Below are 17,430 nucleotides of genomic sequence, written 5' to 3' on the forward strand. Positions count from 1 at the left end.
GTTGTAGGAAAATATATATTTAAAATGAAGTCAGCAACTTCGGGCAGGTTTGTGTTGCAGTGGTTTACTAGCGGCGTGGCTCTAGGAATGTCAATCTCTGTCGGTTTGATCCCGATAGAAATATATAAAAAACTATTGTCATGAAAGTTGGTACAGATGTTTATGTTCCCCAGAAGATAATTTGTAAAAACTTAGATCCTCTGACTTTTCATTAAGCACTATTATCAGGTCAAAATGATGTATGGTTCTGCTACACTGCTAGCAAAGCATGGGGAGGGCTTGAAAAAATGTGTATCTACAAAAGGCTGACCCTACAGAAAAGGTTTGGGAACCACTAGGCTAAGGTTTTAAGTCCTGACACTGTTTTTTTGTCTGTGTATCCAAACCTCTAGGATAGAGGGGGGGTTGTATGTTGTACAGACTGTAAAGCCCTTTTAGGCAAAATTGTGATACATATTAAATTGACTTGACTTGTCCATCATTTCCCTGTCGATAGTTTTAACTCATGACTGCAATCCCGGGCGATGTATATTGTCCGATTAGCATTCACAAAGGTTTCTGAAGGTGTTTGCTGTAATGATTTTTATTTATTTTTTAAACATTTTTACTTATTTTTTTTGCTCCTTTAGGCTGTACATATTTTCCATCTCACAGGAGGCTTGTATGTCAATTTGACATCTCTACTGTGTCAACGAGCTGATCGCCAGGCCTATATTTCCTCACTGAATGCTACCACTTGGCTTAAAATCTAGTATAAATGCCTCCTATATATAAGTCATCAGCCTCCCCCATCTGTCACCAGTAAAATTCTAACACATATTTTTAGTCATGTTTGTCTTCTGTCAGTTCTTAGCACACTACCCACTTACTAGAAAATGTCCTTTCCAGAGCTCAGCTGCATGGCCTTCATCAGGTGGTTGGTGTCATTAATAATTATCCTTATAGTTCATGTTGTAAAAGTCTGTGCTTATTAAATGAAATCAGTCAATTACTAGTATTGTTTGCCACAAACAGAACAATCTTTATTTTTTAATAACTTTAATATCATATTAATTTACAAAAAGATACCACTCTGTAAATAAACTGGATATATTATTTTAAACACTTTCATTCACACCCACCTCTTGCACTGGAATTTTATTCTCTGTTTTTTCAAAACATATAGCCTATAGCCTATCAATAATGATGCTGCGCACAAGAAAAAAAAACACTCCTAAGAAAGCTTTCAATTCAGACCAAGAAGGTCAAGGCAGTCTGTAGGTGCATTATTGTTTACATAAAATAATTGTTTACATAGTTAAGGTTTTAATGAGATATAACCTTTAGTTCAGAAAAGACACTCAACAACATGCTAATGATAGTGACAAGTCCTTTGGGTACCTACTAACATGCAATGGCTTTTAGATTCTTTCAATTACTCCTCCATTCAGCCCACTATCTTCTGCACATTCTTGACTATATTGTTCCTGAAGAGCTTAGCCAGCTGCCCCTGAGGTTTCTTCTCCCACGGTTTCATAAAGCTGCCATTACGTTTAGAGGCAGGTGGGCTCCCCCATCTGAAGTGACTCATCCGATAGGTTCCGTCTTTTCTCTCGTGCGAGCTCAACGGGACATGTGACAGAGAGCTGACCCTTGCCCTTGGCACTGCCTGGTTTTGACTTTTTCCATTCAGCTTCACTTCATCCTCATAGCTGTTCAGCTGCCTGCGAGCCTGAGGGAGGAAACTGCCCTCAGACGAGCCTCCTCCCTCCAGAGAGGAGGCAAAAACCTTCACAGGCCGGCGTTTACGGCCTGAAGGTTTGCCCCAGCGGAAATGCTCCATTGAATAGGAGCGTCGCTCGTCACTGTGGGCTTTCAGATCTGTCTCTGATATCTTGTTTTCAGACACCAGGGTGGCCAGAATGATGCTTAGTATTAGGTCGTCATCATCATCATCATCATCATCATCATCATCATCATCATCATCATCATTGTTCACCTTCTGGGCTAATGCACTGAACTGTGGGAGTTTCGTCTGGATCACAGACATGCACAGCTGAATGCAGTCCTGTGTGGAAGGAAATACAGAAACGCCAACATGGTTGAGTTGATAATGATACACTATTGAGCAACTGACTGTATTTTCTTACCTTGATACTGAGTTATTGTATACATATATAGGCTCCCATCAGTTTAAACTATGCCAAACAACAAAGATGATTTTACATAGGCCTATCTGAATCACATCAAGTATCAAGTATGGGCTCATAGACTCCCTGAATATGTGCATTGTTAAAAAAATCAATGTGCAAATATTTCAAACAATAATTTAAAGATAAAACTGAAATAATAAACTCTCATTGCTGCATTCTTTTCTTAATTAAATTTCGATCCATAAAATGTCAGATAATAATAAAATGCCCCAAAAAATATCCCAAGCCCACGTTGAGATATTAAAATGTTGTATGACTAATAATCCCAAATATATTCAATTAGCTCTCTGACTAACTAACTAACTAAACTGATGTTTGTTCTCAGATATTAATCCAAACATGGAGGTGCTATTTTTGTACCTACTACTGAATGTTGAAAAGTTGTGGAACAAAGTCTGTAAAGATCATCACACTTTGCGAACAAACATACATGTTTGCCATTGCTTTTAAGATGCGCACAATACATTTAGTTTGTCACAAAATAACCTCCCCTACCCTTGAGGTCCGTTTAGTAGCTGTTCTGGAGCTGTTCTGGAGCTTTCAATTATATTACCCGATCTTCCCTAGCAGATAGAGTTTGCTCTGTTGCTGAATTGATAGATGTTTAATTTTCCATTTTTCTGAGCTTGATAAGGGCTTCTTGTCCATGTTGGCCAAGTGTGATAACATTGAAAGCTCCAGAACAACTACTAAAAGGACCTTGAGGAAAGATTGTTTTGTTGACTGCTGTTTCGAAAGTCAAGAATGAACTCTGAAGCTAACAATTGTACTTTTGTTATGCTATTTTAGTTTGTTTTCTATGTGCCCTATCAAAGCACTTTGAATAACAGTACCCTTTGTGAAATCCTTTACAGAAATAAAGTTGCCTTGCCTAGTGATGGCAGTAACAGAGAAGAAAATAAAAAGAAGGCAACATGTACAGTACATGACAGAGAAGACAATTTGACCTACCAGTATGCTTCCCTTGTTGCGCAGGTCATTGCAGATGGAGCTTTCCCAGCACACCGACCCAAACCCGGGGTGGCACACATACACCATCACCACCACTAGCAACCACCATTGACACACCATCTTCAGCCTGGTGTGGAGAACAGAACACAAGTGAGTTGAAAAAACAAATAAAGCCACTCTCTTTAAAAACAAGAAGAGGCGTTAATAACAGGACTGTCCCAGGTTAATAGGCTCAAATAGCAATTTAACCTTGCTTAAACAGGAAGAAATTGCTGCTTTTGTTAAGAATATGGCTCTCTTGATAATTGCATAACACGTCCTTCCTTCTTTACATCACTTGGCGTGTTTCAACACTAAGAAAATAGTTGGATTTGTAGCTTTGTGTGTCCTGGCTGACTAATCATCAGCTTAAATACCATTCATCAACATTCCTTTTCCAGCATCACACGTATTCTAACAGGTGGCCTTGTTTTTCTGTTGCACATTCATTTGATTTAGAAGTGATTGATAATGAAAGCCCTGGGAAATGTGATTCAGTTCCCAAAAAGAGGCTTGATTAAGGTTTGTGGTTTTTAACCTTAAGGGAATGTATGAAAACTGTTAGGTATAGTTGGGAAATGGAGGAGGATTATGCCTGTTTGTGTAATTGGTTTGGGAGAGCAGGGCAGGGGCTTTATAGTTTTCTTGCTCCGTTAATTACAATAAAATAGTTACGCTCACAACATGCTTTTTATGTGCACCATGGACCATAAAGAGCGTTGTTACATATGCAGAGAACACTAATCATGTCTCTGTCTTGGGACTTTATTTTACACTTCACAATGAACTTGTAGGTAGTAAAACCATAATGTCAGTTTTGAGAGACAGTAGACAGTGAATCTCAATAGTAGGGATTGATCAAAGCTCTCTCATTAAGGACAATGCCAATTTTTCATTGGCCAACATGACAAAACTATGGTAAAGTTAAATGTATCATAAAAAGTTATAATCCTTACGGTTCTCATTAAATCAAACCCAATTTAGATTTTTTTTTTTTTGCAATAGCCATTCAATTTACATTCAGCAATTACCTCTCTATATGGTTTTCATTGTTAGTGGTGGACCACCATCCCTGGCTGCACTGGATAGGTGGCTTCACATGCATGTGAAATGAGGCATGCATGTAATCCAGCTTCATTTGATCTCATTGGTATCAGCCCTCATGTTTACTGGTCACTCTCCTACTGCCATATCAGAGTTGTATTAAGTTACTGCAAACTAAGCATTTTCTGCTGCTGCTGTAACAATGTCTGTTTCCGTTTTGTTTCAGTTTCAGTTTTCGGTCCCTGTCTCAATCCACTTCCATGCACTGCCATTCTCCATTCATCCACCAGTTGCCCTCATACTCTCCCAACTGACTCTTACTTCCACCTGTTTCCACTTTCCATTCCATCAGCCATGCAGTATACTGTATAACCGGCCCATTCCATCTCTTTCACTGCCAGATTGTCAATGCTGTGTGACCTTGTGTTCCAGCCACGTGACCCTGTAAGCCTGAAAGACATTCCTTCCCCATTCCTGTTCACCTGTGGATTTTCTTGTACTTCTAAGCCAGGACGGTTTTATATTATCAGCTTTTCAATAAATCACTGAACTCTCCTTGTCTGCCTGGACTGCCTTTTGGTCCTTCCCTTGTTGAATTACACAGCTGCTCCTTCACATTAAAATCATTCTGTTGGTGAAACGTGGTGGTGGCTTTTATGGAGAAGCTAACACAGGACATGCAATGCATTTGTCACTGTGGTTTGGGCATCAAGCATGCGTTACAAAATACATTTTCATTTTTTTTTGTAATGCTATTGTGTGGAAAACTGATTGTGCTGCCAGCAGAATAAATAAAATCAGCATTAGTCATGGCATGCAACTTGAGTTTGTTTGACTGCATTCCTGACATAATAACTGCTCAGGGAGTTCAACCAGGACTGAAATCATAAGAATTATAACTCTAACCCGTAATGTGCAAATTCAATTTGATAAATAGTCATTTATGTTTGACATAATTTGGGCAATTCATATTTCCACTGCTTATGTGCAGTTTGGACTATGTATCATTGTTCCATTAACATATTAAACCTCAAATAATTGGGGCTGAGTTGAGATATCATGGTGCAGGATGTTGTTTTCGAGGTCAAGGGAATAGTCCTAAGCAAATATGAATGGCCCTAAACTGTGTTAATGTTGACTCTGAAGTTCATGTAGTAACCCTGCTAAAAAAAAAGAAAAAGAAAAAAAGAAGTAATGCAACAGTCCCTTTATAGCTGTTCAGGGCACACAGCAATAATGATGGTAGTAATTTAGTAATTCATTACTTCAGTAAAAAGGCTTTATTTCCTCAGCTATACTGCCCTTATGAACATTAATAAGGAGATATGCAGCCAAAAACATTAGAAGGATTAAAGGTGCTTTGTGAGATAAATAGCCAGCAAACATTACCTTTTGTGACAATGACTGATGGACGTACACAGATATATGCAATTAGAAAAATAAGCGATTAGAAAAATGTACAAATGAATTATTTCAGTAGATGACAGCACTGAATGGCTTCTCTTATGACACATCTCCACCAGGCAAACGCCTCTCCTAATCTCTTTGCTGCTGTTTCTTATCACTGCTTCACCTCCAATTCTCTCTCTTTCCATGTTAAACCATTTATTTAGAAATAGAGTCTTTAGGGGGTTTATTTTGAAAAAGCCAGATGACAGAAAAATGTAATTTTAAGATTAAGCACTGACCAATTGATACTTGATTATACTCATATTTATTTTATTACATGTTTCATCTTGGTGCAGTGAGTTTTCTATCCTTTTTGGGAAATTGCATCTTGTTGTTTCTTCCTACCTTCTCCATAATTCTAAGGGGTGACTCCTTAGTGGGCCATCATCTTTGTAACTCTGGCAGAGAGACTCTACATTCTTCTTACAGTATGACTCACTCAGCTGAGCTCTGCTCTCCACAGACATACTCTGATAAAAGAAGCCTGAGAGTGGTGATCAAAAAACCTTATGTGTTAACAATATATGGAGTTATTTAAAGGGTCTCTAAGTTAGATTAGTGTTTGTGGAGGTTCATGTTAATGGAAAGCAATTCAAATGTCACCTAAGACAACTGTGCATATTCTTCAAAAAGCTGAGGTGTAACTATGAAGTAATAAATAATAAATAAATAAATAATGAATAAATCCACTTTAATTATAATTTACAGAATAAATTCAGCTGTACATGTCAGAAAATTCTAAATCAGTCCGTGAGTGTTAATCAATGCAATAGTGCTTATTCATCCAGAAAAACAAAAAGCTAACAACAATCAGACACAATTTTGATCCATTTCAAAAAAAGAATCCACAAAACAATTTTTTTTTTACCTTTTCCAAAAGCGTTCTTTTCCTCTCTTCTTGCTTTTCTCCCTCCGTTTGTCCACAGATCTTCCAGAGTGGCGATCCCTCTCCTCCTCTTCTGCTTTCTCTCTGCTCTGCAATGAAATGCTCAGTAGGAGAGAGTCTGCTGTTGCTTCCTCAGAAGAGGAAAGCTCTTTTTATAGACTCATGAAGTGTAGAGCTCGGACTCTCAAGGCCTCAGGGTGTGATTGAGGTAAGGGTCCTCCTGCCCCTTTCTGGATGGGGAGGAGTGTGTATTGGTGTGTGTGGTAGGTATAAAGGCCACCCACACACTTTTTAATCAATGGTGCAGCTCACGTCCCCACAACAACAGGTGAAACATTAGTGATCTAGTTAACTTGCTGTCCCCCTCTGCCTCCTCCTGCTTCTTCCTCTGTTTGGGTTGCAAGTAACCTTAATGGGTGATTATTAGGATGTTTCAACGCTCTTAGGTATATTTCTTGAGTGCATATTTACATTATCATACACTAATAAGAGCAACTGCAGGTCATTAGTGGATTCCTGCCAATCCTGGGTCGAATTGACTCAAAAATCATTCCTAATTCCTGATGATTTAAATGTCCAACCAGAAAGGAGGATATTTTGGATTACTGCTACACTACAATCAGCAGTACCTATCACACCCATCCCCGCGCTGCACTGGGACACTTTGACCATGTCATGGTCCACCTGATTTAGCCTGGCTCTGCCCTCCTACGTACTTACGCTCAATTTTCATTTCCCTTCAGTTCGCGGTATAGTCTTGGGTTTTCTCCAGCCAAATTTTTGGCGGTCCAATCAGCGAACAGAGGGAGTGGCTGAGAACTATGACGTTGAGGCTGTGCGCTAGAGTTGTAGTTCTGTAATGGCGGCGGAGAAAGATGTGAGCGAATCCATTTGTTGTAGCAACGCTGCCGAATATCCACAAGTTAAAGTCCGAGGAAGAACAATCTTTGCTTCATTAATTCATATGTGTGTTTTGGGCCTAACATGCAATAAACCAATCAAGAGTGTCATCTCCCTTTCCCTTTAAAAGCTAGGCGTGTTTATACCTTGGCGCATTGCTATTATGATGGCGGATTTGCACCGTAATATTTTTATTTGTAATCTTTTGCATGTTTGTGTGCTGCTGTGCTTCCCTGTGTGTGTGTAACAAGCATAGTGTGCATGCACTGGGCATAAGCCTAGGCGCATTTTACTAATTTGCTGTTAAAATAACAATGAAATGCTGCGCTATTGACTTTAGACCAGGTTTTTGTTGGTCAATGGCGCGATCACTTCCCGTTGCCTTAAGATAGCAATGCGCCAAGAATTCACCTGAACACACCTCCCTGTAAGACCAGCATGCCCATGGACGCAAAGATGGGCGCAAGTGCAGTCTTAAACTATCGAAGACACTTGCGTTGGGCTTTGCGTTGGGCTTTGTGCTGCGCTGCGCTGCGCTGCGCTGCGCTGCGCTGCGCTGCGCTGCGCTGCGCTGCGCTGCGCGGGTACAAGATAAGGCCCTGAATGAGTTTTACTGTTGATTTGAAAGACAATGGGACAGTCCTGATACCATACACCGTGACTCATCCGCGAGCTCAAGCCCTCCAGCTCCACCACAACAGGAACCTGGGCTTTCCCACCTCAGAGCCCCCGCCCTCCCCGACCACAACAACGACTCTCCACACCCTTGAAAGAGACGTCAACAGGCTGTTCAATAGACAGAACCCCTGCAAAGCAGCCGGACCAGACTCTGTCTCTCCCTTCACCCTGAAGCACTGTGCTGATCAGCTGATCTTTAACATCTTACTGGAGATATACCACTTACCAGCCTGCTTCAAGACCTCCACCATCATCCCTGTTCCCCAAAAAAACAAGGACCACATGACTTAACGACTACAGACCCGTCGCGCTGACCTCTGTGGTTATGAAGTCTTTTGAGCACCTTGTTCTGGCTCACCTCAAAACCCTCACGACCCACTCCTGGACCCCGTGCAGTTTGCCTACAGAGCCAACAGGTCTGTAGATGGCGCAGTCGACATGGCTCTTCATTTCATCCTCCAGCACCTGAAATCCTCAGGAACCTACGCCAGGATCCTGTTTGGGAACTTCAGCTCTGCTTTTAACACCATCCTCCCGGCTCTGCTGCAGGACAAGCTGTCCCAGCTGCACAAGCCTGACTCCACCTGCAGGTGGATCGCAGACTTCCTGTCTGACAGTAAGCATCACATGAAGCTGGGGAAACATGTATCCAGCTCTCGGATCATCAGCACTGGTTCCCATAAAGGCTGTGTCCTTTCCCCTCTGCTCTTCTCCCTGTACACCAACAGCTGCATCTCCAGTCACTGGCCCGTCAAGCTCCTGAGGTTTGTGGACGACACCTCTCTCATTGGACTCATCTCTGGTGGGGAAGAGTCTGCCTACAGGCGGGAGATTAACTATCTGGTGACCTGGTGCGAACCAAACAACTTGGAGCTAAATGCTCTGAAGACAGTGGAGGTGGATGTGGACTTTAGGAAGAATGCAGCACCACCTGCCCCAACACCCTGGGTGACTCCACAGTCAACACTGTGGAGTACTTTCGCTTCCTGGGCTCCATCATCTCTCAGGACTTCAAGTCAAAACTGATTCAGGAGTGTGAGCGCACAAGGCGAGACTTTACCACTCTCATTGAGGCTTTAAAAAGCACTGGGAAGTCGGTTTTTATTTCGGGCCCACTTCCATCTCTAGGTCGCGGATCATGCCTCTTTAGTAGACTACTCTCCCTTAACACCTGGCTCCAGCTCACATGCAGCATTCACAAGATAGGTTTTATTGACAACTTCAATCTGTTTTGGGAACGTGGCTCCCTGTTCAGCAGGGATGGGATTCATCCCAATACACGCGGAAGCCAGATGCTACGTGGAAATTTGCACCACGCCCTGCATACCCAGACCTCTGATTGACTGTTTACATCCCATAAACACTCCCACAAGCACACTGACCAGACACACTCTCCCAAAGTCAATAATCAGAGATACAGCGCTACACGCCCCTCTGTGCTCCCTTCAGAGCAATCACCCATTCATAATCCCATAACCACCGTGTCTGTCCCCCGACTGAGACCGATTAAACAAAACGCTAACAAAAGAGGTGCTATACTAAACAACCTAATTGGAATTAAAACAACCACTGCAACAATAGAACAGAATAGGAAAATCAAATGTGGACTATTAAATATTAGATCTCTGTCATCGAAAGCATTATTGGTAAACGAATTGATATCAGATAACCACATTGATTTATTCTGCCTCACCGAAACCTGGCTGGGCCATGACGAATATGTTAGTTTAAACGAAGCCACTCCTCCCAGTCATAATAATACCCAAATTCCACGAGGCTCAGGCCGAGGAGGGGGAGTTGCAGCCATATTTGACTCAAGCCTGTTAATTAATCCTAAACCTAAACTAAATTATAACTCGTTTGAAAGCCTTGTTCTTAATCTTCAACACCCAACATGGAAAACTGTACAGCCTATTATATTTGTTGTTGTTTACCGAGCACCAGGTCCATATTCTGAGTTTTTATCTGAATTCTCAGAGTTTTTATCATGCGTAGTCCTTCAATCAGACAAAGTACTTATTGTAGGTGATTTTAATATCCATGTGGACGTTGACAGCAATAGCCTTAGTACTGCTTTCAATTCACTGCTAGATTCTATTGGTTTCAGTCAGAGTGTGCACGAGGCCACGCACTGTTTTAACCACACCCTCGACCTTGTGCTAGAATATGGCATCAAAATTGACGATTTAATAGTATTTCCGCAGAATCCTTTATTATCAGACCATTTTTTAATAACTTTCGAATTCCTACTACCAGACTATACGAAATTAAATAAAAGTTTCTACACTAGATGCTTATCTGACAGCGCTATAGCTAAATTTAAGGAAGATATTCCAACAGCACTTAACTCAATGTCATGCCTTAATATAACAGAGGACCGTTATGTTAACTTTAGTCCCTCCCAACTTGATAACTTTGTACACGCTGCTACGGCCTGCCTACGGACTACTTTAGACTTGGTTGCTCCCCTCAAAAAGAAGATGATGAAGGAAAGGAAACTAGCACCTTGGTATAACTCCCAAACACGCAAATTCAAACAAATCGCACGAAAACTTGAAAGTAAATGGCGTTCCACCAAATTGGAAGAATCTCGTGTGGATTGGCAAGATAGTCTAAAAAATTATAGGAGGGCCCTCAGAAATGCCAGATCAGACTATTACTCAATACTAATAGAAGAAAATAAGAACAACCCAAGATTTCTTTTCAGCACTGTAGCCAGACTGACAGATAGTCACAGCTCTATTGAGCCATCTATTCCTATAGCTCTGAGCAGTGATGACTTCATGACCTTTTTTAATGATAAAATTATAACAATTAGAGAAAAAATTCATCACCTTCTGCCCACAGCTTCTAACGGCTCACCATTGGGCGCAGGAGGGCTAGAGAGAACGATAAGACCTGATACTTATTTAGACGGCTTTTATCCTTTAGACCTCCAACAATTAATGTTAAGGGTCTCTTCAGCTAAGCCAACTACCTGTCTCTTAGACCCCATTCCAACGAAGCTACTTAAAGAAGCACTACCCGTGGTCAATACCACATTACTAGATACGATCAATATGTCCTTATTAACGGGTCACATACCGCAGTCTTTTAAAGTAGCTGTGATAAAACCTATTCTGAAAAAACCCACCCTCGACCCTGAGGTCTTAGCCAACTATAGACCTATATCTAACCTCCCCTTTCTCTCCAAAATCCTTGAGAAGGTAGTCGCTAATCAATTGTGTGACTTTCTGCATAGAAATAGTCTATTTGAAGACTTTCAGTCAGGATTTAGAAAGCATCATAGCACAGAGACGGCACTGGTGAAAATCACTAACGACCTTCTAACTGCTGCTGACAAAGGACTTGTCTCCGTACTTGTCTTATTAGATCTTAGTGCTGCATTCGATACTATTGACCATACCATCCTCTTACAGAGACTGGAACATTTAGTTGGCATTAAAGGAATCGCACTAAGCTGGTTTAAGTCCTATTTTTCTGAGCGATCCCAATTTGTTAATATTAACGATAAACCATCCAAATACGCTAAAGTTAGCCATGGCGTTCCTCAAGGCTCAGTGCTTGGACCAATTCTATTCTCTTTATATATGCTTCCTCTAGGCAATATTATTAGGAAACACTCAATTAACTTTCACTGTTACGCAGACGACACCCAATTATATCTGTCAATCAAGCCAGACGAAAGCGGTCAGTTAGCTAAACTTCAAGCGTGCATTAAAGATATAAAATCCTGGATGACCCACAATTTTCTGATGTTAAACTCAAACAAAACGGAAGTTATTGTGCTGGGACCCAAGCACCACCGAACTTCATTATCTAAATATATAGCTACCCTAGATGGTATTGCCCTGGCTTCCAGCACTACTGTCAGAAATCTAGGAGTCATTTTTGACCAGGATCTATCCTTTAACGCCCACTTAAAACAAACCTCAAGAACAGCCTTTTTCCATCTTCGTAACATTGCCAAAATCAGGAACATCCTGTCTCAAAACAATGCTGAAAAACTAGTCCATGCATTCGTAACTTCCCGGCTGGACTACTGTAATTCTTTACTATCAGGCTGCTCAAATAAGTCCCTCAAGACCCTCCAGCTGATCCAGAATGCTGCAGCGCGTGTTCTGACAAGAACTAACAAAAGAGATCACATTTCTCCTGTATTAGCTTCTCTGCATTGGCTTCCTGTAAAATCCAGGATTGAATTTAAAATCCTTCTCCTGACCTACAAAGCACTAAATGGTCAAGCACCATCATACATAGAAGAGCTCTTAGTACCTTATTGTCCCACTAGAGCACTGCGTTCCCAGAACTCAGAGCTACTTGTGGTTCCTAGAGTCTCTAAAAGTAGAATGGGAACCAGAGCCTTCAGCTACCAGGCTCCTCTCCTGTGGAACCAGCTCCCAACTTGGGTTCGGGGGGCTGACACCGTCGCCACATTTAAGAATAAACTGAAAACCATCATCTTTGATAAAGCTTATAGTTAGGGAGTGAGGAGTTGCAGCATAGTAGAGTAGAGTAGAGGGAGGCAGGAAGTACAAGCCCGTTCCGGCAGGGGAGAGTACGAGCCCGGTCCAGGGCCCCTCTCTTTAGCCTGCCTCTCTTAGTTATGCTATTATAACTCTAGACTGCTGTGGGAAGCTCCTTCCAAGGACACAATGAGCCGCTCCCTCTTCTGTCTTTTCACTTGTCTCCTTTTGTGTGCATCTTAGTCCCAGAAATGCCTGTTACTAACCTAGCTCTGGGGAGTTTTCTCCCCGGAGTCCCTTTGCTTCTTTTTCACCCAGAACATCGCCTTGGAATTGGGTGGCACCTACACCGGGGTCCTGGGTGCAGCTGACGCTATGGACTTACTACACCCTGCTACGCTCTGCGTTTCCCCGCAGTGTCCGACTGCGTCCTGCCGCGTCCAACCGCGTCCACCCAGGCTGCTGTGCCATACTACACCCCGTAACGCCCTGCTCTGCCCTACTATGACATGAACTACTATGACTACCATTGTGATCACTGTTTCACTATCTTTATTATGACTATTATTGCCACCATTCACCACTCCCCCAACTGGTGCCGTCAGACACCGCCTACCAAGAGTCTGGGTCTGTCCGAGGTTTCTTCCTAACAAAAAAGGGAGTTTTTCCTTGCCACTGTCGCAATAGCTACTGCTAATGCTTGCTCTTGAGGCAACCACTGTAATAGTTGGGGCTTCGTAAAGTACAGAGTTTGGTCTAGACCGACTCTATCTGTAAAGTGTCTCGAGATAACTCTTGTTATGATTTGATACTATAAATAAAATTGAATTGAATTGAATTGAACATCAGCTTACTCATTAAAAAAGCACAGCAGAGGATTTACTTCCTTCGGCAGCTGAAGAAGTTCACCCTGCCAAAGTCGATGATGGTGCACTTCTACACTGCCATAATTGAGTCCATCCTCACCTCCTCCATAACCATCTGCATTTGTATGTTACCTGTAGCCACTATAGGTTCTGCTACTGTACACGCTTGGAAAAGGAGGGGTGACAAGGGACATTTAGTTGGTCAGCATCCTCGCCGCTGGATGCCACAAAATCTGACATACTGGTCCTTTGAAGGAGACATATGATGTATTCTCAGGTTCATATTTGTATTTTGGGTTTCTGCTAGAACATCTAGCAGAAACCCAAAATACAATATGCCAACAAAATATGGCGCACCTTTGCAAAGGTTGTTCTTAAACTGTGGGTGGAGATCATGGATGTATTATAAGACCTGGATGCAACGTTAATGGCAGAGCCCCGTTAATTCCTATGAGAGTTGGTCAGTGGCGCATCTGCCAAAAAAGTTTCTAAGCTTATGGGTTTACTTCCTTGATATGTGACCACTGAATATGCGCCGAAGTGTTTGTCCCGCTGGCCCCGCCCGTGAGTTCCCGCCCGGCCCATAGACTTTACACTGTGGTGACGTCACAGGTTTTCGAAACGCATTTCTCGGCTCAAAGGGAGTTTTTCAAATATAAAAAGTCCATTGATTAAAAATTCAGAATAGAAAGAGTCATAACAATTTGTTTGCAGTTCGAGGTGTCCTGGCAGCAGTTTTACAGACATCTCTTTTACAGTGGTGGCCTATGGGGAATATCCTTTCTGGGTTGCAGAGGGATTTTTCTTTGCAAAAACTAAATCACCGGAGAGGCTGAGCGCTGTTTATGGGGGCCTGGTGGAAAAACTGAAATGTGGGTCATTATATTCTAATGAGCCTGCATGTGACATAGGAAGGGAAGCCAAATCTGGATGGTTCGTTGAAACCGTTTTCTGATCGCATCCCACAAAAGACTGAGTTGGGTTGTCTTATTTATCAGTTTGTGGGTTGGTAGGCACTCCAGATACCCAACTGTATGTGTACAAGCACTGAAAAAGTGAGTTTTTCATTAACAGTCCCCTTTAAAGCAGCCATATTATGCTCATTTTCAGGTTCATAATTGTATTTTAAGGTTGTACCAGAATAGGTTTACATGGTTTAATTTTCTAAAAACACCATATTTTTGTTGTACTGCAGTGCTCTCTCTCACTGCTACAGATCCTCTTTTCATCTGGTCTCTGTTTTAGCTACAGAGTGAGACCTCTTTTCTTCTTCTTCTTCTGTACTATCTTTGATTGCACTGCACATGTGCAGTAGCTCAGATGTAGATCATGTCAGCTAGCTAGCTCCATAGACAGTAAAAGACAGGCTGTTTCTACAACTTCGGTCACTTACAAGGCAGGATTAGCTGGGAGACTTCTAAATGAGGGCGCACATGTAAGTAGTTCTTTTGTAGATTATGGTGAACTTGTGTGTGTTGTAGCAGTGCTTTGCTATTGAGAACGAGGTAGCATGCTAGCGTTAGCATTAGCATTAGCATGCTAACGAGCTAATGGTTGCGGTTAACCTGCTCGTTTCGGCTTGTGACATCACAAGCCGTGCCGATTTTGAACAGCTCACCCAGAGACTGAAGTCAGGACACATTCAGAAACTGTATCTCACTCTAAACAGCATGGATGGATTTTTTTCAAAGTTTGTATGTGTGTGGAAGCACCAGAGACACAAAAGAACACCCTAAATCCCAGAAAAAGTGTTTTTTTCATAATATGGGCACTTTAAGATCAATCTCATCTAATTATATGTAATAAAACCTAATAAAAAGGAGAAAACCGTCTATCCTGTTGTTTTGTTAGCTGTTCAACCATGTGGAGATACTCGTGTGAGCTACAGGGTTAGTTAAAACATAAACAAAATATCTTACATTTTTTCATTAATTCCCTCACTAGAGCTAAATCCACATTTGGGTGGACATGGCCTTAGTGAACTAAACAATACTGTGGTTAAGTCTGGGTGGAACTAATAATTAATCACTATTACACAGGCGTAATTTTTAGATTTGTACATTCCCGATGACAGAGTAGAAAGTTAAGAGTGTGAGAAGCAAAATGACAGACTATTTATTTACAAGTGCTATGGCCACTTGTTTGTGGCTGCCGCTGCTGTGAGGGGTCTTCGTACCGAGCACTGGTCAAATGCTCCTCTGAACATGGGGGTGAGGTAGGGGGTTACTCCTACCAATGTCCAGGAGGAATATTATGTGATGTCCGAGAGGCAGAAGGATGTTCACAGGTGTGAAATACATCAACACCCTTTTTATGTAGTAGATTAGCTGACTGCCACGGCATCAGCTAATGGGGATGCGTAGTGTCTAAAACCTCTACAGATTGATGAGATAATACTTGCGTACATGGCAGTCTTTATTAGGCAGTGATTCACACCCTGTGCAGCCGGGGCTTGCATTATTATTAAGCGCTGGAAGTAAGTGCCATCAACAGGGAGATGAATTACACTCCAAGTGCTGTTGGAATGCATAATCTCTTTTTGTTTTAGCATTCAAATTCCCCCCCCCCTCACACACACACACACACACACACACACACACACACACACACACACACACACACACACACACAGGCCTACATGCACCATTAATACTGTATATCTTAACATAGTTAACATTCAAGTGGAAATTTAACAGCATTCATAGAACAGAGGCAGATAATGTAAAATAACTTCAACTTGACTCATGATTTATGTTTTCAATATCTTCAAACATTCTAATCAGACACTAGCTTGATTACTTTGCACTAGTTTACAAGTTTGCAGCAAGCAAACAGGTACCTGTTGCCATATCAACATTTGATTGGCAGGGATACCATACTAGCATTTACAGACAAACTTTCCGTCAATTTTATTCAAGTCTCAGGCCCAATCATGTCCACACTCACAGACTTGAAGTGCGTTCCCAGTAAACTGTCCCCACTGTCAAATCGTCAAGTGCTTGAGGACTCTTGCAGACATTTTGAGCCCTTTATGCACACTCTGCAGACTTTGCCTAAGGGAATTACCCACAATTCATGGCGTTGTGACAGTTACCAGGCGGAGCCCGGAATCAATAAAAATTAAAAAGATTAAACAAGGACGACTGGCACATGGCTAAATTTACCCAGAAACATGACGATACATAAAAAACATGAAATCAGAGGATCGCAAGCATAGGCTATAGTACACACATAGTTTATTTATTAACTATTTCTTTTAATTTTGCTGAATGATGCTGATTTGACAAAAATGTATTATTTGAAAATTAATATTGTTTCCACTCTGTAAGGTAAGAGCCTGGAAGATGTTCAAATCAGGCAGTCGGCCTGATTTGAAATTACGTAACATGTTTTGGAATCGTCTAACATAATATTTTGCTGCAAAGTGCTGTCCCATTTGTATTTACACCATTTCGAGCCCTCACAGCCTCTCGCAAGCACTTACCAAGTGACGTCAGTTAAATCTGTGAGGGTTCACGAGTTAAGGCCTTAGGGGGACATTGGCCTTTTAAAGATAGATAGATAGATAGATACTTTATTCATCCTGAGGGAAATTTTAGGCATCCAGTAGCTTAGACAATCATAACACAACACAACAAACACATACACACATATATCTCACATACATAAAAATCACTCACAGAAATTTAAAGAGTTATAAAAATCACTCACAGAAATTTAAAGAGTTAAAGGTGCTAAGGTAGACTGTTTGCAATGGTGGTGGTGCAAAAGAGTAGAACAGTGTAGGGATTGATCAGTGCAATAGCTTATTATTAAATATTAACTATGACTATGAAAAGACAAGAATGTAAACATAATAGAATTAGAATTGCTTGACAGAAAAGAAATAATATACGTTAAGAACAATATATAACAGGGAATAAGTTATAAGATTTAGATGTTATGACCACAGTCCAGAT

The 17,430-nt window shown here is 41.4% G+C and overlaps 1 protein-coding gene across 6 annotated transcripts; it reads right to left on the reverse strand.

The window, feature by feature from the left end:
- Positions 1-1,100: 1,100 nt before the first annotated feature.
- Positions 1,101-6,771, reverse strand: LOC116066262 (pro-opiomelanocortin-like). Of its 6 annotated transcripts, none has more exons than XM_031322228.2 (4): positions 6,544-6,769; positions 3,144-3,270; positions 1,977-2,047; positions 1,101-1,943 (listed from the first exon to the last, which is right to left on the reverse strand). In XM_031322228.2, exons 2-4 carry the CDS (start codon positions 3,261-3,263, stop codon positions 1,427-1,429), a joined length of 708 nt encoding a protein of 235 aa, XP_031178088.1. In that variant the 5' UTR covers positions 3,264-3,270; positions 6,544-6,769; the 3' UTR covers positions 1,101-1,426. The 6 variants fall into 6 exon arrangements, with proteins under 6 accessions (XP_031178088.1, XP_035851371.1, XP_031178086.1 ...); XM_035995478.1 differs by having other exon boundaries at positions 1,101-1,921; positions 1,964-2,047; XM_031322226.2 differs by having other exon boundaries at positions 1,101-1,921; positions 1,955-2,047.
- Between the last annotated feature and the right edge of the window lie 10,659 nt (positions 6,772-17,430).

The sequence above is a fragment of the Sander lucioperca genome, chromosome 19 (assembly GCF_008315115.2).
Source record: "Sander lucioperca isolate FBNREF2018 chromosome 19, SLUC_FBN_1.2, whole genome shotgun sequence".
Taxonomy (NCBI): domain Eukaryota; kingdom Metazoa; phylum Chordata; class Actinopteri; order Perciformes; family Percidae; genus Sander; species Sander lucioperca.

Excerpts from the sequence above, each read along its gene's own strand:
- LOC116066262 (XM_031322225.2), bottom strand. The coding sequence starts at position 3,263 with ATGGTGTGTCAATGGTGGTTGCTAGTGGTGGTGATGGTGTATGTGTGC. Across the intron at positions 2,048-3,143 it reads GCAACAAGGGAAGCATACTG|GACTGCATTCAGCTGTGCAT; the intron begins GTAGGTCAAATT and ends CCTTCCACACAG.